Source organism: Ambystoma mexicanum, chromosome 6p, assembly GCF_040938575.1.
Source record: "Ambystoma mexicanum isolate Mex_15411 chromosome 6p, UKY_AmexF1_1, whole genome shotgun sequence".
In the NCBI taxonomy this organism is placed as follows: Eukaryota; Metazoa; Chordata; class Amphibia; order Caudata; family Ambystomatidae; genus Ambystoma; species Ambystoma mexicanum.
Window position 1 is genome coordinate 334,207,943 of NC_090935.1, and position 20,841 is coordinate 334,228,783.

The window sequence follows — 20,841 nt, forward strand, 5'->3', positions numbered from 1 at the left end:
AAGTAGACCCGGTCTCCTACTTGGTATTCTTTTATTGTAGTCTTAAGGTCATAGTGGGTCTTCATACTGTCTGCAGATCTTTCTAGATTTTGCTGAGCATAGGCAAAAGCATGTTGAAGGTGTTTTCTCAGATTTTCAACATACTCATGAGTTGTGGAGGCATTTATCAATGTCTGCTCTTGGGTTCTGTAGAGCAGATGCTGGGAAAGCACCATCCTTTGTCCAGCCATCAGCTCAAACGGTGCCATTTTAGTTGCAGAAGAAGGGGTAGATACGATGGCCATCAGGACAAGAGGTAGTCGGATATCCCAACTTGGCCCAGAATCTGCCACAAACCTTTTTAATATGCTCACAATTGTCTTGTTGTATCTCTCAACTCCACCACTAGAGGCTGTCTGGTAGGCAATGTATAGTTTCCTTTTGACCCCAAGTATCTCCCACATCTTTGTCATCACTTCGCTAGTGAAGTGACTACCTCAGTCTGACTCAATCCTTTGGGGTAGTCCAAAACGAGAGAAGATGTGGTTGATCATCAGGGCAGCTGCTGTTTCTGCCTTGCAATTTGGGGCCGGGAGACATTCCACCCATTTAGTGAGCAAGCAAGTCACGGTCAACATGTACTTGATCCCCCTAGACGAGCAAATCACAGGCCCGATAAAATCGACTTGTAAGTCTGACCAAGGCAGTGTCATCCCCCTCTTTTGGAGAAGCGCACAGTGTGTGAGGGATGTTTGCTTAAATTGTGCACACACAAGACACCCCTTCAAGTATTGGTCGAGGTCCTGCCCCATGTGTGGCCAGTATGCAACCTCTCTTAAGATTTCAAGTGTTGTATGAAACCCCCGATGACCGGCTGTGGCCGCACATTGGGCGTGACTTAGCATCAGGCTTTGGAATGAGGTGGGGACCACCCACTGGTCATGGCCAGCTAGGGATCTCCTCAACAACAAACTGTGTTGAATTCAGAACATTTTTGGACATTTCATCAACACTCTGAGGTCCGCTTTCCCAATGTAATCAGTATCCATCAGGGGAAAATGCTCAGGGTCCTCAATGTGTTGATAAAACTTACCAATTATTGGATCCCTCATAAATGTGCGTAGCTTGTTGGATAACCTAGTCTAGTGATCTTTTCTCGTGAAAGTCCCTCACTAGCTGGGTCATGATGTACTTAGGGAGAGCGTGGAAGAAAGTATTTACAAACTCTTTGCTGTCAGTACGCACCCTTCTAGTGGTCTGTGCAAAGGCATGCTTTAATTCTTGAACAAATTCTTGTGGGGCCTGATCTTCCCCACATTGCAAGATATAGGCTGCCTTGCGAGCCTCCTGAGGATTCTTGTGCACAGAAAAATGTTTCAAGATGGTCACCCTATAGGTGGACCTTCTGAAATGATTCTGATCCTCCAGCCCCGCAAAGAAGCTGGAGTACTCGGGAGAGAAGGTCCACTTTACATATTGAATAAAGCTTTGGCTGTCCTTCAAATGGAAAGTCTCCATCATTTGTTCAAAGATCTTAAGGTGCTCCGAAACTGAATATTTTGCATTCTTATGATAGGGCGTGATGGCACTCCTAATGGCCTTTATTTGTTTTAGGGGATCCTTGAGCAAGGCCCTCTTGGCCTTGTTGGCTTTTTTGGTTCGGGTGACCCTGGTCCACTCATCCTCTGAATCAAATGCACTACTATCAGAGGTGCCTGTCTGGTCTTCTAGGCTCTCCCAGATTCTACGAGCATGGGAATGGCTGGAAGAATGTAGGGGCCTAGTTTCTTGAGTCCTGTGGTGCTCAGAGGAGTCTTCTGATTCCTCCTTGCTCCCAGGATTTGCTGAGTACACCCCCACTGTCCTAGCTGGGCGGAGGTTTTCAGGATGCCCTTAGCGGGCCTACTCTCATGGAGTTCCCCACTAAATTTTACCATCTGGTCTCTGGGTAAATGGTATTTTTGAGGATCCATTTCTCTGACCCTCCCCTCATTGGAGTCTCCCTGATCAGAGAATATGGCCCTAGTACGTGTGAACCGATACCTAGATGACCACCCATCCATTCCTGGGAGGTGCTGATTTATGAGCCCCAAATTCCTCATTCGATTGAAGTCTTTCATCCCCGTGGCCCTTGGCTCATGTGTGCCAGTGGACATGGGGGTGGCAGAGTCCATGGGGTTGAAGAGATGAAAGCCTCTGGTACTAGGGTTCCTGCGGTTATGCTCAGGTGTTTCCCTTTCCCAGCGGACCTGATCTCTCTCAGCCCCCGCTCCCTGTTGCCATGCAAGAACCTGAACTTTCTGTTCCTCTATCAAGGCCTGCTAGTCTCTATCAGTTGTTCCTGCATAGCTACCTGTCTGTGGAGCCTGTCATTTTTCTCACAGAGAGCCTCATTGTCTCTCTGTGCTTCCTGTGTCATTTTAGAGTACTGAGCCAATTTCTGCTACAGGAGGGTTACCTCCTGAGTCCTGTCCTTACTGGTCTGGTCACTCTTTGCCAGAGCATCTTCCATCCTCCTGGAGTGATCTAACAATTTTGTGTAATCTTTTTGGAGCTCATCCAGTTCCTGGAGGGTCAGGTGATTTCCTTCCATCTTATCTTTTAAATAACTTACCTCCTAGCCTAAGGTGTCCCTTTCCTGAATAAGAGTGCCTCTCTGTGCAGCCAGGTCATCCCTTTGTTTTTGGAATGCACCAGCTTTCTGGCACTCATCATCAAATTATGTCTGGGTGTCAAGGTCTTTGAGAATTAATGTATTATTCTCTTCTTTTTCTTGGTCTAGGCAGTTTTGCAGGGTGACTACCTGCTCTGTGCATGCTCTATTAAAATGTATTTGCTGTTCCAGCTTTTTCAGGCTCTGCAGTAGAGTCCAAACTTTCTTGGCACTCCTTCTGCAGGGCCAGCACTTTGGTATCCTGTTCTACCTTCTCCTGCTGCAGGATATCCATATCTTCTTTTATTTTTATCAGGTACTGCCTGGTTTCATTTTCTGATTCATGGCTCTTCTGTAGCCTTTGCTCTGCACAGTCCAGATCAGTTTGGGCTTTTTCTAAGGATTGTAGTTGCTTGTTTGCCAGATCTTGGCCATCGGCATATTTGTCCTGTATTGCTCCAAAGTTGAGGTACAGATATGCCACTATGTTGGCACTCTTACTTTGCTCCTCTTTTACCTTAGGGGCCATATACAGTTCACTCAGTGCCATATGTAATCGACCCTGGTCTTGCCATATATTTTATCCTGTTTCAGTGGCCTGTTCTTTAATTTCCTGCAACCACACATTCTGATCCAGCTCCATCCATTCACCCGTGACAAATAGATTGCACAATAGGTGTTCTTTGCCATATTAATTTCTACCAAGGTCGCCATTGCGGAAATATTAATTTCTGATTTACAGGAGTTTATTTTATTTTTGCAAAACAGACCAAATCCTTAGAGTGTTTCTGTTGAGGGGTGCTTTTCACAGTGTAACACAGTGTAGAAGCCCAACAGGGTTTATGTACCCCGTCAGTTAGCACGCTGTATTAGACTGTCACAAGTGGTATGCCTAATTTAGAAATTCCGGACGAGCCCACAATCTTTTAAGTGATTTCAATTCGGCACTTCACCTAAGTCAATGCACGCTGTATTAGACTGTCCCAAGTGGTATGCCTAATTTAGAAATTCCGGACGAGCCCCCAATCTTTTAAGTGATTTCAATTTGGCACTTCACCTAAGTCAATGCCTAGCGTGGAATGCACAACTGAAACCCTTATTTATTTATCTGTGTCTATAAGTTCTTTTATTTCTGAATGATGTACCACTTATATCACGCCTCTTTCTTTGAATCCCCCCCGGTCACACTGAACCAGGAATCAGGCTGGTTTGCAAAGTTAAAATATTTATTTATATAGTTCACAATATATATATCAAACTATTTTAATGGGTATACAATAATCACCAATGGGGTGATTTCACACTAAACAATCTCTTTAATCACAATAAAGTATTGATGGGAAAAAACAGTGCAGCATAGAAATAATACTTTTGGGTATGTCCAATCAATTGGCAATGTGATTACTATTTCCCCCTGCACACTCTTCAATCCCCCCAATATGCAATATGAAGAAATAGAAAGAGAGAGAGAAAAGGTTTCAGGAATGCAGAATTCAAGCAAATATATCAATCCCAATTTCCCCCAGCAAACACAAGAGAGAAAAACAGAATTGATTGGCAAACTTGTAAAAATGGTTTTAAAGTTGGCTTTCAATGAATGGGTAAAACACTAAATCTGTTTTAATTCACTGAAATTGTTGAAATTCTAATGGGAGCCACTTCGTATGGTTTCAGACAGACACTAGCAATGATTTGAGAGTAATAAGCAAGTTGAAAACTTTTGAGGTCGGGTTCAATGAAGAGCTATTTTAAACGTTATAGATTTTGGGCAAACGAAAAATGTGCGGCAAACTTTTCCGCACACGGTAAGCGTGATTGCTGAAAAACTATAAGGAGTTGAGGGTTCTTAAGAAAGCTCTGGATGTTAGCTACAAGTAGACAATTAAATTTCGCATAAAGTATGAAGAAGCTAGTACGTTTTCGTGTGGTCGTTTTTTTCAGAAAGAGGCAAAATTCTAAAACAGGGATGCGCTTTTAAAATACAAACAAGTTTTCTTTACACTATGGATGGACTATGAAGAAACAAACTACACAGATGCTCAGCCACTTGATCAAGGCAGCTGCCAGCTGAGACGCTTGCCTTCTTCAGATGCAATATATCAGCACAAAGATGATTTTAACAATATTATTACAGAAGGACTATAGGATAAGAGAGAGAGTTCAGGCAAGACAAAAAGGATTTCTAACAATACAGTTCTGGATAGAAGATAGATTTGATTTGGATAGGGATGACTATGGAAAGTATATAGGCTAGTGACAATCCTATACTATGGATACTCACTACCAATGTTTTGAATGGAATCATCAGGGATCAGGTTCTGGTCTGGGATTTTTTCTGGGATAGACGGCTGGGCACACCGGACTGGTCTGGTTCAGCGATCAGCAAGGTGCTCTGGACACCGCACGGCAGGACTGGACAGCAAGGCGCTCTGGTCTACACTGCACAGCACGACTGGACTGGATCTGCAATGGCTCTCTGGTCTGCACAGCACGGCACCAGCTGGGGTTTAATTTGCCCTTCTGGTTATGAAAATAATTCTTTGAAAGGCAAGTAGTTACAGCACAGCCTGGCTACTTCTTTCGTATCCCCTTTAAGTTGAGGGATGGGTTCTGGAAGTTAGGCCCAGCTGACAGATCAGCTATGCTCTGAGCCTTTCTGCTTGCAAAGTTTCTGTGGTCTGGAACAAGGAGTATGAATGGATCTCCTTCAGAGTGCTTCGCCAAATTCGAGATGGTGGGTGGATCAGTCTGTTTTCTGAGTCCTCAGCTGTCTCTATTTATGTGTTTGATAAAGGGGTGGGTGTGCGAAATTATCCTAGGTGTACACCCTAGGTAACCTATTAGCTAGAGTCTGCTCTCTCCCTTGATTGGAGGAGAAAACAGAGTGTCATCATGATGATGTGGTTTATGAGGCAAAAAATCCTTCCCTTTGCCTTTTGCACATAAAATCTATTTTGATACAATACATCTTTACATGTGTACAATCTTTATACCAATAACATACATAGATCCCATATTTTGTGGAGCAAATATTCTTCCAAGCCCCATAGCTGTGAGGTCTTGGGTCTTGATTTGACAAATTTTAGCACTTTTTGTCCAGGACACGATATCTAATTTGTCTGAATTTTTGTACATATGTGCGCAAAGTATATGGTCATAATCGTATGAAGTTTCATGCTTCTGACATAAATACAATTGCTACAAAACTCGACTTTTCACTGTGCCTTCTCAGAACATCGCACAGAGTTCTGGCTCCTTTTAAAATGTGCACAAAAACAATCACAATAACAATGCTGTGAATTCTATAATTTTTACAAATTTGCACAGTCCTTTATCAGTCTTTTTCAAAAATATTCTTTCTGTGCTTTGTGACTCAACAAAAGCGGCTGTCCGCGCCTCCATCTCCATCTTGCAGCTCAAGAGCAATCTCCTCCCTCTACCTTCTGCAAGAGGCCACTTTGACACTTTACAATCTGCATATCTTTCCGCCCAGGAAGATCCACTGTGCTCCTCCAGCAGCAGCACAAGATCCCCTCCCCTGATTTAATCAACACAAAGGTGTAAGTTCCTGTTTTTGGTGGGAAGCAGGAGGGATGTCTTTTGTTAGGGGAAGCTGGGGGGAACTGGTTTGGTGACTTTGAGTTCAGCTAAAATTCACTGTCAATTTATTACATTTTACTTGGTTTAAAATAAAACTTGCAATTTTTAAAACTAGCAACTAGAACACAGATTCCAGTCTCTAAATCATGGAGATTGAATAGTTATAACCTATATTACTTTTGTTAACAGGTCACTTAATTCACTAATGACAGCTCTCATACAGAAGGCCGCTGGTACTGCGCCCATATTCTGACAGATTTTCCCAGGCAAGCCTACTTTTCACTGTGGATATTTTGATGATAGATTTTGCTTTTCCTGACATAGTGTGTTCATATTAATTCCTTAAACAAAGTGGTGGGTAAGATATTGGATGGTGTGTGGTGTTTTGGACCGGTATTTTGTATTGTCAGGAATCAAGAAAAAAGAATTTAAGAATTTCTGGGGTTCTTTCAATAAAGCTCTGCCTTTCATGCAGTTTCCATTTTTCCATGGTAGGCAGCCCAGTGACCGGTTTCAGCAGTGAGGTCTCCTTCCACCACTGACAGCAGGCAAAGTAGATTTGGCAGCCATTTTTTCTGGTTTCAAAGTACAATTTTCATAGGTTTTGGCGCTCATAGAGGTTTTGCAGCCATTTTGATCATTCTTGCACCATCAGCACACAGGGATGTTGCAGGGCAGAGCCTAGTGGGTTAAAACATCCCACACCAGTAGGAGTTTTGAAAGGAGAGGAACAGTGCCGCAGCGAGAAGTGTCCGCCATGTAGGAAAGCACCTATGTAAGGAGGACGAGCAGAGAGCAACAGAGCGGAGGACATCAGGGAGATGCATGGCCAGGTTGCACCACACTGCCTACAGCAGACCGGCATGTCTCCACAGTAGCATCGGGGCCAGGACAAGGAGCACACCAGAGCGGCTCCTGTGGATTGACGAACAATATAATGCTAAGGGGAGCGGACCCTGCCAAGCATGCACACAGCCGCACCCCCCCCAGACATACAGGCCCTAAAGACTATGCACACTTGACAGTACCCCAAGGGGGCGCTGGCATATGTTGTCCAATTCAAAGGGCCGCAATCACTGCGGGAGCCCTCAGCCACCGCCCTACCCTCAAAGGGACCACAAACCAGGACGCTAACCACCAAGCACCAGGTGGGACACCGGTAACAGCCACGAGCCACCAGGCCAGCTGCAGGCAGACAAGCCTGCCCGCCAAACAAAAGGAAAGTCACAAGGTGTGCCCACTGACAATTGATGACACAGAGGCCACTCCACCACACAGACCAGCAGAGTGGCAACGCGCCACTTACAGTGTCACCAAACCACAGTCCAACAGAGTGGCACAGCACTCACCATAAAGACACCAAGGAAACCAAGAAGGATACCCACCAGCAATTGCCAATGCAGTGGCCCACAAGCACGTATCAGCCACACCCAACCCGGCAACCCACTTCAAGTGCCTACACACAATTTGTACACCGCCAGCAATTACAACAAAGACTGATAACACCCGCAAGTGACCTGCAAGAACACACAAGTCTACTTACAAGACCACAGACATTGCCCACCTCCGCAGGTGGCCCAAAATGCCACACAAGGCCTGCTGACCTACTAACAACCAACTGTCTGGATAAAACAGATAAGTGACGCCACTAGCCACACCCGCGAACTACACCATACACAAGACCAGACAACACAAGGCCTCAATGAGATGGGAGACCTGACACCACAAGCTGCCAACACAGGAGCACGTGCCCTTACCAATATGGAGCCCCGCTCCTATGATGGCCCGACCCGTTCACCCTCCACCTGCACCATGATCAAAGCCAATAGTGGGAAGAATGGGTTAAAGAGTTTGAGGACTTCATGGGGGCAATAGGGGATCATGACCCGCCAATCAATGTAGCCATATTCACCAATTTAGCAGGATGAGAAATCAAAGGAATCACAAAAACAATCCCCACGCAAAAAAGGAACACATACCAACGCCTCCTCGTGGCAGTCAATGACAAGCTAATTATACACACCAACAAGGACTATGAACGCTATGCATCCAATCAACACGTGCAGCTTCTACATGAGTCCATTGATGAGTTTGTCATCTATCTCCAGCAGAAAATAAGCAGCTGCCACTTCGGCAACTTCAATGATGAGGAGGCAATACGACTGAGGATAATAGAAGGGTGTACCTCATCATCACTCAGGAAACACCTTCTCAAAAGGCCCCTCTCCCTACAAAAGATACTCACCCTGGCAAGACCGTATGAGCGAGTTAACACACACAGTCAGCCACCATTGAAAATAAAAACCAAAGTGACTACATTGCGGCCCTCACTGCAGGACAACCGGGATAACCTAGACCTACAAGACAAAGGAGAAGACGAGGACTCAGAAACCCATGCCACCAAACCCTGAACTAGAGGCAATGCCACAGGTGTGGATGGGAGGTCCCACACAGAAGACCATGTACGGCCATCGGACGGAGATGCCAGCGTTGTGGCCAAAAAAGCCCGGCTAGAGGTCCTGACTCATCAAGAGGGCCTGACGCCCGGTCTATACACAGGAGGATCCAGGCACTGCCACCGAAAGAGAGATACCTGATACTGCTGGTGGCACAGACTGCCGTCATGAGGGCCAGTCCACCCAAAAATGAACACCCACTCCACCTGGATTCAAACCACCGAAGACCTTACGAGATGCAAAAATGGGGAGGGGGCGCAGAAGCCACAACAACGGCAACAACAAGCAACGCTCTCAAACCAGAGTGGAAGCATAACCTCTGGGCAGGTCCCAAGCACATGTATTCCAATGGGGAATGGCGCAGCCGGCACAACCAAAAGAACAACCCCGCTGCAACCCAACCAAGGGACACCGCAGAATACCCACCACCATCCACATGATACAGAGTCCCACCATAGGACACAGCCGGTTCAGCTATCTTACAGCGCACCTTCTTCAACATCCACTACAGATCATTTGGAGTCACCCATGTGAAGGACTATATGCCTGAACAAGAGACGGGAGAGACAAGGAAAGCCAAAGAAAGGACGGACTGCACAGATCCCATCCTAGCAACAAGGGACAAACAACCAGCGACAACCACGACAAAGACCACAGTGAAATGATGCCACAGGCCTCCCTCTTCCACGAGTTATACCTAGAGAAATATGAACCAACGAAAGAGGCAGCGATCGAGATGGAGGAAACAGAGAGCGAAGAGACATATGAAACACTGCAACGAGAAAAGGCGGGGAAGACCCATGAACAACCGAGCAGGCCTCATCAAACCACAAAGAGACCCCACGGCTTATTGAGCAAATGTAACCCGGGAAGTATCATGTTAAGTGGGTGGGGGGTGTTGCGAGTGAATAAAGAGCCCCTTTAAGGAGAGGAGGAACCAGAACAGTGGGAGAGAGCGGGAAGAAAGAGGAAGGGGAGTTGCAAGAGAGGAGGACAGTCAGTCTGTAAGAGGAGGAATAAAGAGTCATGTGTGTGTGGAATGCATGAAGAGGTCCCCACTAGGGTCCAGCACCTTTGCTGGGAAGATTGCAAGATGGGAAGGTGGAAAGGTTCCAACCCGAGTGACTTATGTTTTGTATGTGGTATACTGAGTGAGACATTTGTACATGTTCTGTTCTTATTTCCTCTTTATGTGGCCCCATGAGACAAATAGTTGAAACCTATGCTAAGCACGAGGCAATGGAGTGGGCCTCTAGCACAGCTGTTGAGGAGCTTGCGTTCGCAGTTTGACACAACGTTTGGAAAGCATGGACAAATATCAGGGTGAGAAAGGGGTAGATATGTGTGAAGTTTCAGTGGTAGAGACTCTTTTAAAGTTTAGAAACTTCTTAACCTTTTAATGCTTTATCTGTTTTGAGAACATTTTGTCATTAGTTTTAAACTTGTGTTTGTAAAAACTAATTTTGGTTGAACTACACTTGTGAAGAATAATTGATACAATTCATCAGAGGTAAAATATCTGCTATACATTTCAAAAGCAGTGCCTTAACAAGAAAGGGCTCCATCTTTTGCATAAATACAGTTCATGACCTACAAATGGTTTGAAATCCAATGGTTCATCACCAATTGCTCATGATTAGCTTCAGAGAAAAAAACCTTAAAAACATAAGAGGATGGCGTTAATGTTGAAACAGATGGTATTTTCAAATACTGCTCGTTTTACCACTCCAGATGATTATGGTTTTAGTGAACCATAGGACATTCGGATTTCTGCTTCCGAGTGAAGGTATTAACGTGGCTAAAATTGAATGTAATGCTGTTGGCAGTAATACCACTACTTCCCTATGCATGGGGGCTAACAAAAACCCATAGTCACACAGCGAATTGCCATTGCCACTAGGGTAACAATAATGCATTTGAGAGAATTAGCAGGGCTAATACTGCCAACCTCGTACTGAGGTCGGTGTATCTGGTGGAATCATAAGCTGGTACTCCCAATGGCACTGTGATGCAAGCTGTGGGGTTTGGCCATACCTTGGTGAGATGACCACCAGGTGAATCTTTACTGCAGAAGGTAGAGAATGAATAGACATAAGACTGATAGAGACAGAGTGAGGGCTGTTAAACTTATTTAATTGTTGTTCTGACTTTTCCTTTGGCCATTCTAGTTTACAGAGATAGCAGCACTCATATTGCACACCCAAGCAATGATGCAATAACCCCTCATCATATTTATTTATGTATGTATGTTTTAATATACAGGAGGAACCATGCTCTTTTCATTACAAAAGAATGTACATTAGATAAGAAATCAGATGTAATGGTCAGCAGTGACAATCTTTCAATGGGGTGAGTTTTAGGGACATTCTGACCAGGTTTTGGCGTGATGTAAATGAATCAGACACAGAGGACAATGCATAGTGGAAATGCATAGATTAAGGACAACAAATATTGGACATTTTTAAGTGCACTCAGGCGGTATGGCCGGTGGGGCTCGGGATGTGATTGTGATGGGTGAAGTGCTAGAGTGGAGGCAGAGGAAGTGAGGGAGAGAGGAAGGATAGAGGCGAGGTAAATATGTTTGCTTGTAGGCAGATGAGAGCCTTCTTTGAGCCTTCTTAAAGAATGGGACCGTACATCCACTTTGCTTTTATTCATATAACCCCACTCTCCAGTCATGCATTGGTAAAGAGGTTGCAACATTTTAAAGGAACATATTTTATCTTATCTGACAGTGAGATTAAAAATTTTTACACCAGCATCTTAACCCACAACAGCCGAAGTTGCCCTGGTTTTTCAGAAAACAATAACTAGGACATGGCATCACAATTGATGTGGCTCAAGAAGTACTTGAAAGGCGAGAGCTCTCTTATTCTGAAATCTGAATGATATTTTTAGCCAGCTCTCATGACCACTTCCAGCGGAAGTAAGTAGTGACTGCGCTATTTCACCCCATGTTTCCCGTTCACGGAATAGCCACACACCATGCTGTCCTTACTATCTTAAATCAATGTGGTTGCGCAGCAGTGAGATGGACCACATTTGTTTACAGTATGGTACATCTCCCATAGGTTAAACCCCACCCACATAAAATTCCATACCACCTGTCAGGACCTTTTTTAATAAATGATTAAGGATAGTATTCACTTCTAATGCCACTTCCGAACCACTCCTTGCAACCTTACTCACTTTTCTTTCACTTCCTTTCTCTCTCGCTCACTCTCACACTTGACACTCCTCTTTAGTTACTCAGTTTTCACCCCACTTTGTGGTTCTGACTTGCCATTATTTATCTTTCCCCTCCTTTTTTTCTACTGGTGTCTCCCTTCATTGCTTAACATCCCTCACTCTGTCTCTATCGCTCCTATGTCTATTCATTTATCTATATCTCTCCTTTGCCCTCATATTTCCCTCCTTCCCGGGCCGCTCTACTCCCTATTGCCTCCTCTTTTTCTAGCTCTTTCCTGGTCTCCCTCTCTAATCCTGTGTGTTTTTCTTGTTGTCCCTTTTTTCCATATCTCTGTCTCTATTTCTCACAACTTGTCTCTCTCTGTCTTTTTCCTCTTTTAATGTTCCCATGTTCTCTCTTCCCTCATCTCTGTGTCCACACCCCTTTTTTTCCCTTTGCTCTTCTGTTTCTCTCGCCTTTGCTTCCATTCTCTCTTCTAATGTTTGTCTTCCCCTCTCTCTCTCTTACTTTACTTCCATTGAAAATCCATTGAAAATCCATCCCCTTCTTCCTACATTCTTTCTGACGTATCATGCCATAATTCGCACTATACCTCGCTGTACTCCCAATAATGGCTCATTTCCTGCTCCTCTCTCCTCTCACCTACTTGTTTTCACCTCAACACCATATTTCTTATCCCCATCTATTCTCCAATCTCTACCTCACTTGCTGTCACTGTTAACCTCCTCTATTCCCCTCTTCTGTTTCCTTCTATCTTTCCTTTTACTACAAATGTTTATATTGAAGAGCTCAGAGTCAGGTCATATGTTTCCCTGGTACCAAAGAGAGTAGAAACTGTAAAAGTAACAGATCTGATCCCTGCTTATTTGGTCAAAAACATGTGGCAGCCGTAAGTGTAACGGTGCTATCCGTTGTGATGCCTCCCTGACTCTGGGGTGCTCTCCAACAGAATTAAAAAAGTCCTATCTTACACCCCTATTAAAGATAAAATACATTGGATCATAAGGTACTTGCTAATTACCGCCCCTTGCAGGCCTATCCTGGTTATCTAAAATCTTGGAGAAAATTGTTACTGTACAACTACAAGTCTTGCTGTAAGACCGGGGGATTTTGGATCTACATCAGTCTGGTTCTAGATCAGGTCACGGGACCAAGACGGCACTTTTGTCAGTCTGGGGCGACATCCTGAAGGCTGTCAATTAGGGTTAAATCAGCATGCTAGTCATGGGGCACCTCTCGGTGGCCTTTAATACAGAGGACTTCGAGATTCTCATCTCAAGACTTTCTGCAGTGGCCCAGGTTTCCAATGCATCATTGCAATGGTTCACCTCCTTCTCAAACAACCGATCTCAGCAGGTTAAATTGGGGACCTTTGTCTCTAATTCTCTCTCAATTAAATGTCGAGTGCCCCAGGGTTCATCAATGTTGCTGTTGTTGTTCAAAATGTATATGCGCCGCCTGTTGGATATTTTCAACAAAAAGAGTGTTAGCATGTGCCAGTAAAATAAAGAGCTGGATGGTAGACAACAAGCGCCAGCTAAATCCAAATAAAACTGAGATTATTCTGCTTGGATTTAAGAAAAAACTTGCTAAAACTTCAACATATCTGCCCTGCCCAGAACTATTTGAGGTCTCCACATCATTTGCCACAAAGGTAAAGAACCTCGGATGTATGTGACAGGCAAACCTAAGCTGCAACCTGCAGGTTAACGAAATGGTAAAATCTGTATATTACCAACTTTGATTGGTAAAACCTTTGCTATCATTGATTTTACCTAAAGACTGCACTCTGGTTGTCGGTGCCCTGGTTAATTCTAGGCTAGATTATTGAAATGCCCTTCTAATGGGAATATCAAAGAAGCAAATCCAGCGTTTGCAGGTTGCGCAGAATTCAGCTTTTAGACTAACCCGATGCTCACACATCTCCCAGTTTTTAGAGGAACGTCCATCTGTTTGAATTTTAAGTGACTCCACAGGACTGCCCCAGATATCTTGTCTCAAAAATCTTTGCGTATCACTCGGATCGCTGTCTTCGATCATCATGACAACAGCGACTGGTGGTTACCGCATCAAGATCTGTGACATGGGGCGACAGACGTGTCTCCTGTGCAGGGCGAAGAGCTTGGAATGCTCTACCCTATGACCTCCGGAAAAATGAGTCCCTTCTAGACTCTCTTTTCAATTAAATGTGCAAATAATGCTGGCTTTTTGGTCTTTCCTGTTATTTCACCTGCGCCCAGATGCAACTTTTTGCCCGGCTCCGTTTTGGACATGAGCTTTATAAATGCAAAATAAATCAATCAATCAGACTGTAGGTGTAAACTGGGAAACTAGAACCAACATGAAAAATAAACAAAGACAAAATCCGGTTGGAAGACAATCCTAGGGCAAGCCTACAGTATTCCTAAATTGCAATTTAGAGGAAGCGCATTCAAGCATTCAGAGTCAAGGACACCTGTGACAATGCTTTGTCAATGTTGCCCCCAATCACCTAAGATGCCAATTTTTAATCAGCAGTATTCAGATTGTGGATGTAATATACATTTTAAACAATGATATATCGAACACATTTGTTAATGATGTGCTTTAGTGTAAAGGTGTATCAATCCTGTTCCGAGTTATTGTAAGCAAAATTATAATTTCCATTGGTCAGTCCACATTATTTTTTTACCCAGTCCCAGGGGGATAAATTATGCCCCCCCTCATACCTGCTGCAAAGCAAAGTTAGTCAATGCTCTTCCACACTTGTCATTGGGTTCATCGCATATTTGACAGTCAACATTCTTCATTACCTGGTAAGAAGCACCGCCACATCATGGTGTGTTGGGTGGGTATCACTTTTGGGGTTTATGCTCTTCTGCCATTTACAAAAACTGGCCAAGGTGTGGTCTGCATGATGGATTATTTTAAGTCCTTGCTGAAGAAGAAACATAGAAAGTTGTTCGACTTGTTAAATTCAAAAGCACTTAGTAATGATTGACTGCATGTTTTCTAGAGGTGAACAATTCAATGAATGCTATATATATATCATGTTTCCAACCTATTGAATTAACATTTCAAATTTCTCAACTTCTCTTCTATGGCCCTGAAAAGTCAAACACACTCAGAACATGTGGAACAGTGATTGTATTTTGAGTAGAGAGATCAATGATCCATGTTTCAAAATATTCTTCTTATGGTTCCTTCAGTATACTGGGTCTTTTGCAAAGTCAAATTAAAAGTGGTGGGACACGAGTGTCTCAAGAAGAATGACCCTCACACATGGTTTTTCATGGATGTTTTAGAGTTATTACAATATCTTCAGGGCTATGCACACTACACTCAATTGTTTGAAATTTGAACAACTTTGCCCATCTACTAGTGACAGCCACAGAGACCTTGTGGTATGTCTGGAGGTTTGAGGGAGACTAGACAAAGTATGTTTGAAATTGCAAAGTGGTGCCTGTAAATGGGTGTTTTGATATTTGGGCTAAGGCTAAAGGATGTGCCTTGTTATACAACTGATCGACAAAGATACCTTAAGAGGGTAGGATCCTACAGGGAAGTCCGCAGTGGAAAGGAAGAGTGGGGGTAATTGTAATGAACCTAAGGAAGTGAGCAATAATAATCTTCTAAAAGGAGATGCTTGAATGCACAGTTATTTTCTGTGCATGTAAAGGCCAATAAACTCGGTGAAAGGACAGATCACTTATTAGCCCAACTGGTGTTTTCACAAAACAATACAGCCTAAGAGCAGACCAGAACTGCTGAATGATGCAGCACAGTCATCTGTGATGGGGATATATGTGTGTCCTTGTCCTTTTTGGGCCTTAAAACAAGGGTGGAGAATTACTCCTCACAAGGAGAAGTCCCTGGGTGAGCATGGGATCCCTCAGTTTACAATGTTCTGTGAAGTCCCCATTGCAATGATTCTCTTCAGACTCGCTCAGTGATTGATAGCATGCCCGAGGGTGGAGATTCAGGGAGGATGTCGGGTGTTGCTCCCCTCCAATGTTTACTCAGTGTTTGGATGTAGAGGATCCAGTCGGGTCTGAAGGTATGAGTTGGGATCAACACTGTCTGGAATAGACCTCCTGTCTGGCTCCATTCCTGAGAACGGTGCTTTAAAGCTCTACTGTCAGATACAGGAAACAGAGAAGCCAGGAATTCATGGAAAATGGACGTGATGGACTATATACATTGTAAAGTCAAGCCTCCACAGTAAATGATTGTTGAATCTGTGATTGAAGAGGTCAATTGAATTCCTTTAAAAAGTTGCAGAGTTGCCTACTACAAATAATTACTTTTTGAAAAGCTGCACTGTTTATCCAGAAAATGCAAAGCAAGTTGCATGCTTATTCAAAATAATGAAAAAAATAAGCAACCTTAATATATAATCTAACCAGCACACAGCAGACAATAGTGTCATCTCAAATTGGCTCTGGTTCAGATGTGAATAGGATATCCAGCTCTCCATCCCATTTCATGCATTCTGCTACTTGCAACTCATCATTTATAATTGAAAAACATCACTCACACCCGCCATGAAGCATAGTTACATGTCTTTATTAGATTTGTAGGCCCTCTGGAGGCTCAACATCAAAATAAATACATAACTCAATGCTTCACACACCATCAGTCCAATTGTGGCCTACACCTAGTCAGGCAAATACTACAGATAACGGAAGCTGTCCATTGTCACATGTGGGAAGTCCATTCAGTTCAGATATGGGGTTTTCTTTGCATTCTGGCACCTGTATTCGAACCTGTGTTGCTCTTCGTCGTCTTGGGCATTGCCACTGAGCTACACTACCCATGTCAAGTTGTGTGCACGGCATGGGCCAATATATTTCTCTACTTCAAAACCAGCCTATAGTATAAGTAAATAGAGAGGAGCAATTAACAACAAATCTGCGGATGCCAACTGCCCTTGTCTGAGCAGCCAGCTCTGGATGGAGGGTTCAGACGTGTCTGCGATGCAGTCCATCTGTCGAGTTCATCTCTCTCAACGTATTGAGACTTCATGGCAGGTGAAATACAATGCTTCTGATAGGTGAGAGCTAATTGACATCAATGGATGAGTATAGAGAATGCCGTGTGTGTGATCTGAGTACACGGTGGGTGATACCCACAATACGTAGGTAAGTTCAGAGGTATGATATATATCTGACCGTCCAAATGCCGAGCATTAAGATATTCCTTCCAGCCTCTTGTACCCTGTAAATCTATCAAACATGTAGCATTTATATTGGGGAAATTAAACTTCATTATTGTGAAAAAAGCAGAATGGCATGAGCTAATAAACACACACACACACACACACACATACACACACACACACAGGACAGGCAGACACTCTTGTATCTTCCATTGGAACACACATCAGTTCTGGTTCTTTGTATTTGTCAGACATTGGTGTAAAGAAAGGAATACAGTTAGATGATAAAAGTGGCAACCAGTTTGTCAACAGTGCTGGCTTTCAAAATGTGTTTTTCATTTAGACTATTATTATGTCGCTGATCAATCCAAGTTATACCAGTTCCCCCACACTGCTAAAGGAAAATCTTGTCATAATTATACCCCTAAATGTTCTGGCTAAGACATGTTCCTGGCAGTATAACCCAGTAGACAGGGAGTTGCCTGCCTTCAGTGCTGGATTATACATTAGGCCAAGTAGGCACCAGCCTATGGGCCCAACTTCTTTTAGGGGACCCGTGAGAAGGGATCAAAATAAAGTGGTGCAGGAAATTAAAAACAAATTAGGAGGTAATTTGTGAGGGGGCGACTTTTCGACTGCCTAGGTGCCTCCACAGGGTTTCATTCGGCACTGCCTGCCTTGGTTTCCCCATGAGCAAAAGTGATAGGACCCAGTAGTTGTCAGTTTGTGCTAGACCAACCTATCACAGGAGTACAGTGGCAGAGCATTTTCACATTATAAAAAAGGCCCCACATTGTATTCTCTGGCACTATGATAAATGCTCTATTTACCTCAGAAACATTACACACACACACACACACACACACACACACACACACACCCCCGCCACCCCACACACTGGCTCTGTAGGCGGCATTAAGATATATCCGGTAAATATAAGGCAATGTAACAAAAGATGCAAAGACACAGCAGTCCCAGTAAAATATAGCTATTGTTTCTATTACAATTACATAATGAAGTTTATCAACTCATCACACTCGCCTTTTTGGTTTGGTATACAGCATAGCTTGTTGAGAATATCTCAGATCCCATGCAAATATTGTTCATAAGGTCACACCCCTGAGCATGTCGCTGAATAGTGTGTGCTCAGTTGCACATTTTTCTGATCCCCTGGTATTCTAGGAGTTCTTTGCATGTCTGGTTTATTTTAATAATGTGTTCTCGAAAAACTATCCGTTCATGGAATAGTTTAAGGACTAATGTGGGGGAAGAAGACAGAACATATTTCTCAGTTTGCAGGTCACTCGGGTGTGCCTCCTTTTTCATGGAGTAGGCCAAAGAGCTTGCTCGGAGCATACTTTACGCTCATTCAGTTACACCATCATGTTAGCATGGGCCCCGTCGTGTTAATGTTTCATACAGAGGCATTGCTTGGGGGGTGTGGGTCGGTGGGGATCTATATCCCCAGTTTTTTTTTTATGTATCCCTGGCTATAAGCTCAGTGGCTACACACAAAAGGCTAGCTAGCCCCAAGTCGCGACAGTCCTGACATTAGTGAGAGTTAGAGCACTTTTGGAAGCACAAATGCAATGGATGGGTTGCGGAGTAACTCTGACACCAAATAATCGAACCAACTCAATACGATGGCAGTGCTTTCTGTTTTAATATCAATTGCCTAAAACAGGGAGTAACAACAGACATCACACAAGCATTCTCGAAGCATTTCATACAAAATCACACCAATACACTAAGAATTTGTCACATGTGACGTCATACTACGTGGATAATAAAAAAAAAAACAATGGGGGGGTTTGATAGGTTCAAGGGGAACATATAAGTATACTTTCTATGAGGGGTTGGGTTGTTATTGGATATCTACTGTCCGTGGACCACTTATGCCCACCTCTAGTGAAAGTCATTCTTCATCATTATTAAGTACACAGTATAGTATTTGCTCTCAAACTATAAGGTCCTTCGTTATATGGCCCTCTCCAATTGGTTGACACGCTTGTGCCAGTCTGGAACATTTGGTTCACTAGCAGCACGTAAGCTCATACAGCAGGTGCCAGGAGGTGTAATTGACTTTACCTCCCCACCCAATTAGCCTAACCTCTCTCATCACCCATGCCTTCTGCCATGCAGATTCTCTTTGAACTAGGCCTTGCAATGTATAATCATCTCTGGGAATAGAAGAGAGTGTGAGCATGCTCTATAATAATTCTGGGACTGCATTCCCAACTCTGTTTCCATCCTTGACTCACGTGACAGGAGACCGCAATTCGGCCCATTTTGCACCATTTCATTGTCTTGAATGCATAAACCTTGGCACTCACGGTGTTCTTTCTTTGCAACTTAACAAGGGATGATTCAGCATCTCAAGTTCACTGCCTTGAGGAATAGATAACCAGTCTGGGCGGCTTCAGCCTTGACACCAGGCCAGACAGCCCTTCTCGATTCTTCCACGTTATTCACTAATGGTTTGCTGCCACACAGCTTTCAGCTCTTCTTTCCACAGGTGTAAGCTTACTATATTTGTGACACCGATGTCCAGTTTTTATACAATGGCGCTCCACCTGCAGTCTATTCATTACGTATAGCCAGCTTCTATGATTACTTAATCTACTTGTGTTGTTGCATCTGTACATTTATTGAACGACTTGTATTTTCTGCAGTGCTCTTCACACGTGCAATCTTTTTTCACATATGAATATTCACTTAATTCTTTATTTCGCCAGGAAGCTCATCTATTAGATTATCTTCTCTTCAGGAATACATTTGGTATGGCTTTCTCAATGGATACCTTTTCTCGAAAATTTGCAGCAGAATGTTCACAACTGCTGATATGATATGATATGATAGTTTGTTTATATAGCCCGTATACACAACATGTTTCAAAGTGCTTCAAGGCAAGCGAGAGAACATGGGAAAATACAATGAAACGTAGAAAAAGAATGTGAAATTAACTGTTGTGCTCGGCCTGGTGACATTTCAGATACTGCAAGAGCTAAGACAGAGAATAAGGAAGGGAGAGAGTGGGTGGGAAGGACATGGGAACAGACAAGTGACTACCATACTAGGCCTGACAACATTTCTGGTAGAGCCGAAGATTTACAAGAGGTGATGGGAAGATGGAAGGAGAGGAACAAAACAAGTGACTATCGTAATAGACTTGAAGCCATTTCAGATAGTGCTGGGGGGGTGGAAGCAAGGGCAGGGGGGGAGACAAACATGGTTGCTATCATACTAGGTCCAAGGACAATTCTGATAGAGTAAGTGCATAGAAAAAAATAAGGGGAGGGGGCAGAAGAGAGGGAAAAGGGAGAAAGGGAAAGGAGGAGAGATATAATGACCCACTCAACAGGATTTCCCCACATCACCAAACTGCATTTGCACAGAAACAGCAAAATGGCTGTGCTGGCTCCTGTGAGTGCCATGGCCTCAAAACTGCATCTTGCATCAACAAAAAGATGGCTGCACCTTCTTGCCACGCATACATTGGGCAGGATGGAACCAGGGGACACACTGAAAGAGCGTGCCAGTGTGTTCTGACACATACAAAAGGAAGAAAGTGAAAAAGCAGCATTGTTTTGCTGCAAAACCACAAAATCCCCCTTAAAAATGATGTTTCCCATTTAAAAAGAATTCTGGTTTGACGCTAATTCCATCTGTTCATTCTGCAAACACTGTGATTTTAAAAAAAAACTGCCATGCCCAGCATATCGCATTGTGCTTCAGCAAAACCAGGCATGATTTCTGAATGATAGGCCCTGTCAATCCACTCTGGAAGAAATCAACAAAGAACTTCACTTCACTGGCACGGGAACAC

The 20,841-nt window shown here is 43.6% G+C and overlaps 1 protein-coding gene across 1 annotated transcript in view; it reads right to left on the minus strand.

The window, feature by feature from the left end:
• The window catches only part of ADAMTS12 (ADAM metallopeptidase with thrombospondin type 1 motif 12), a 4,001,072-nt gene that overhangs the window by 1,789,693 nt on the left and 2,190,538 nt on the right, over positions 1 to 20,841 (minus strand). The window contains exon 6 of the mRNA XM_069627090.1: positions 14,671 to 14,795. Coding sequence (XP_069483191.1) covers positions 14,671 to 14,795 — 125 coding nt within the window. The remainder of the gene's footprint in view (positions 1 to 14,670; positions 14,796 to 20,841) is intronic.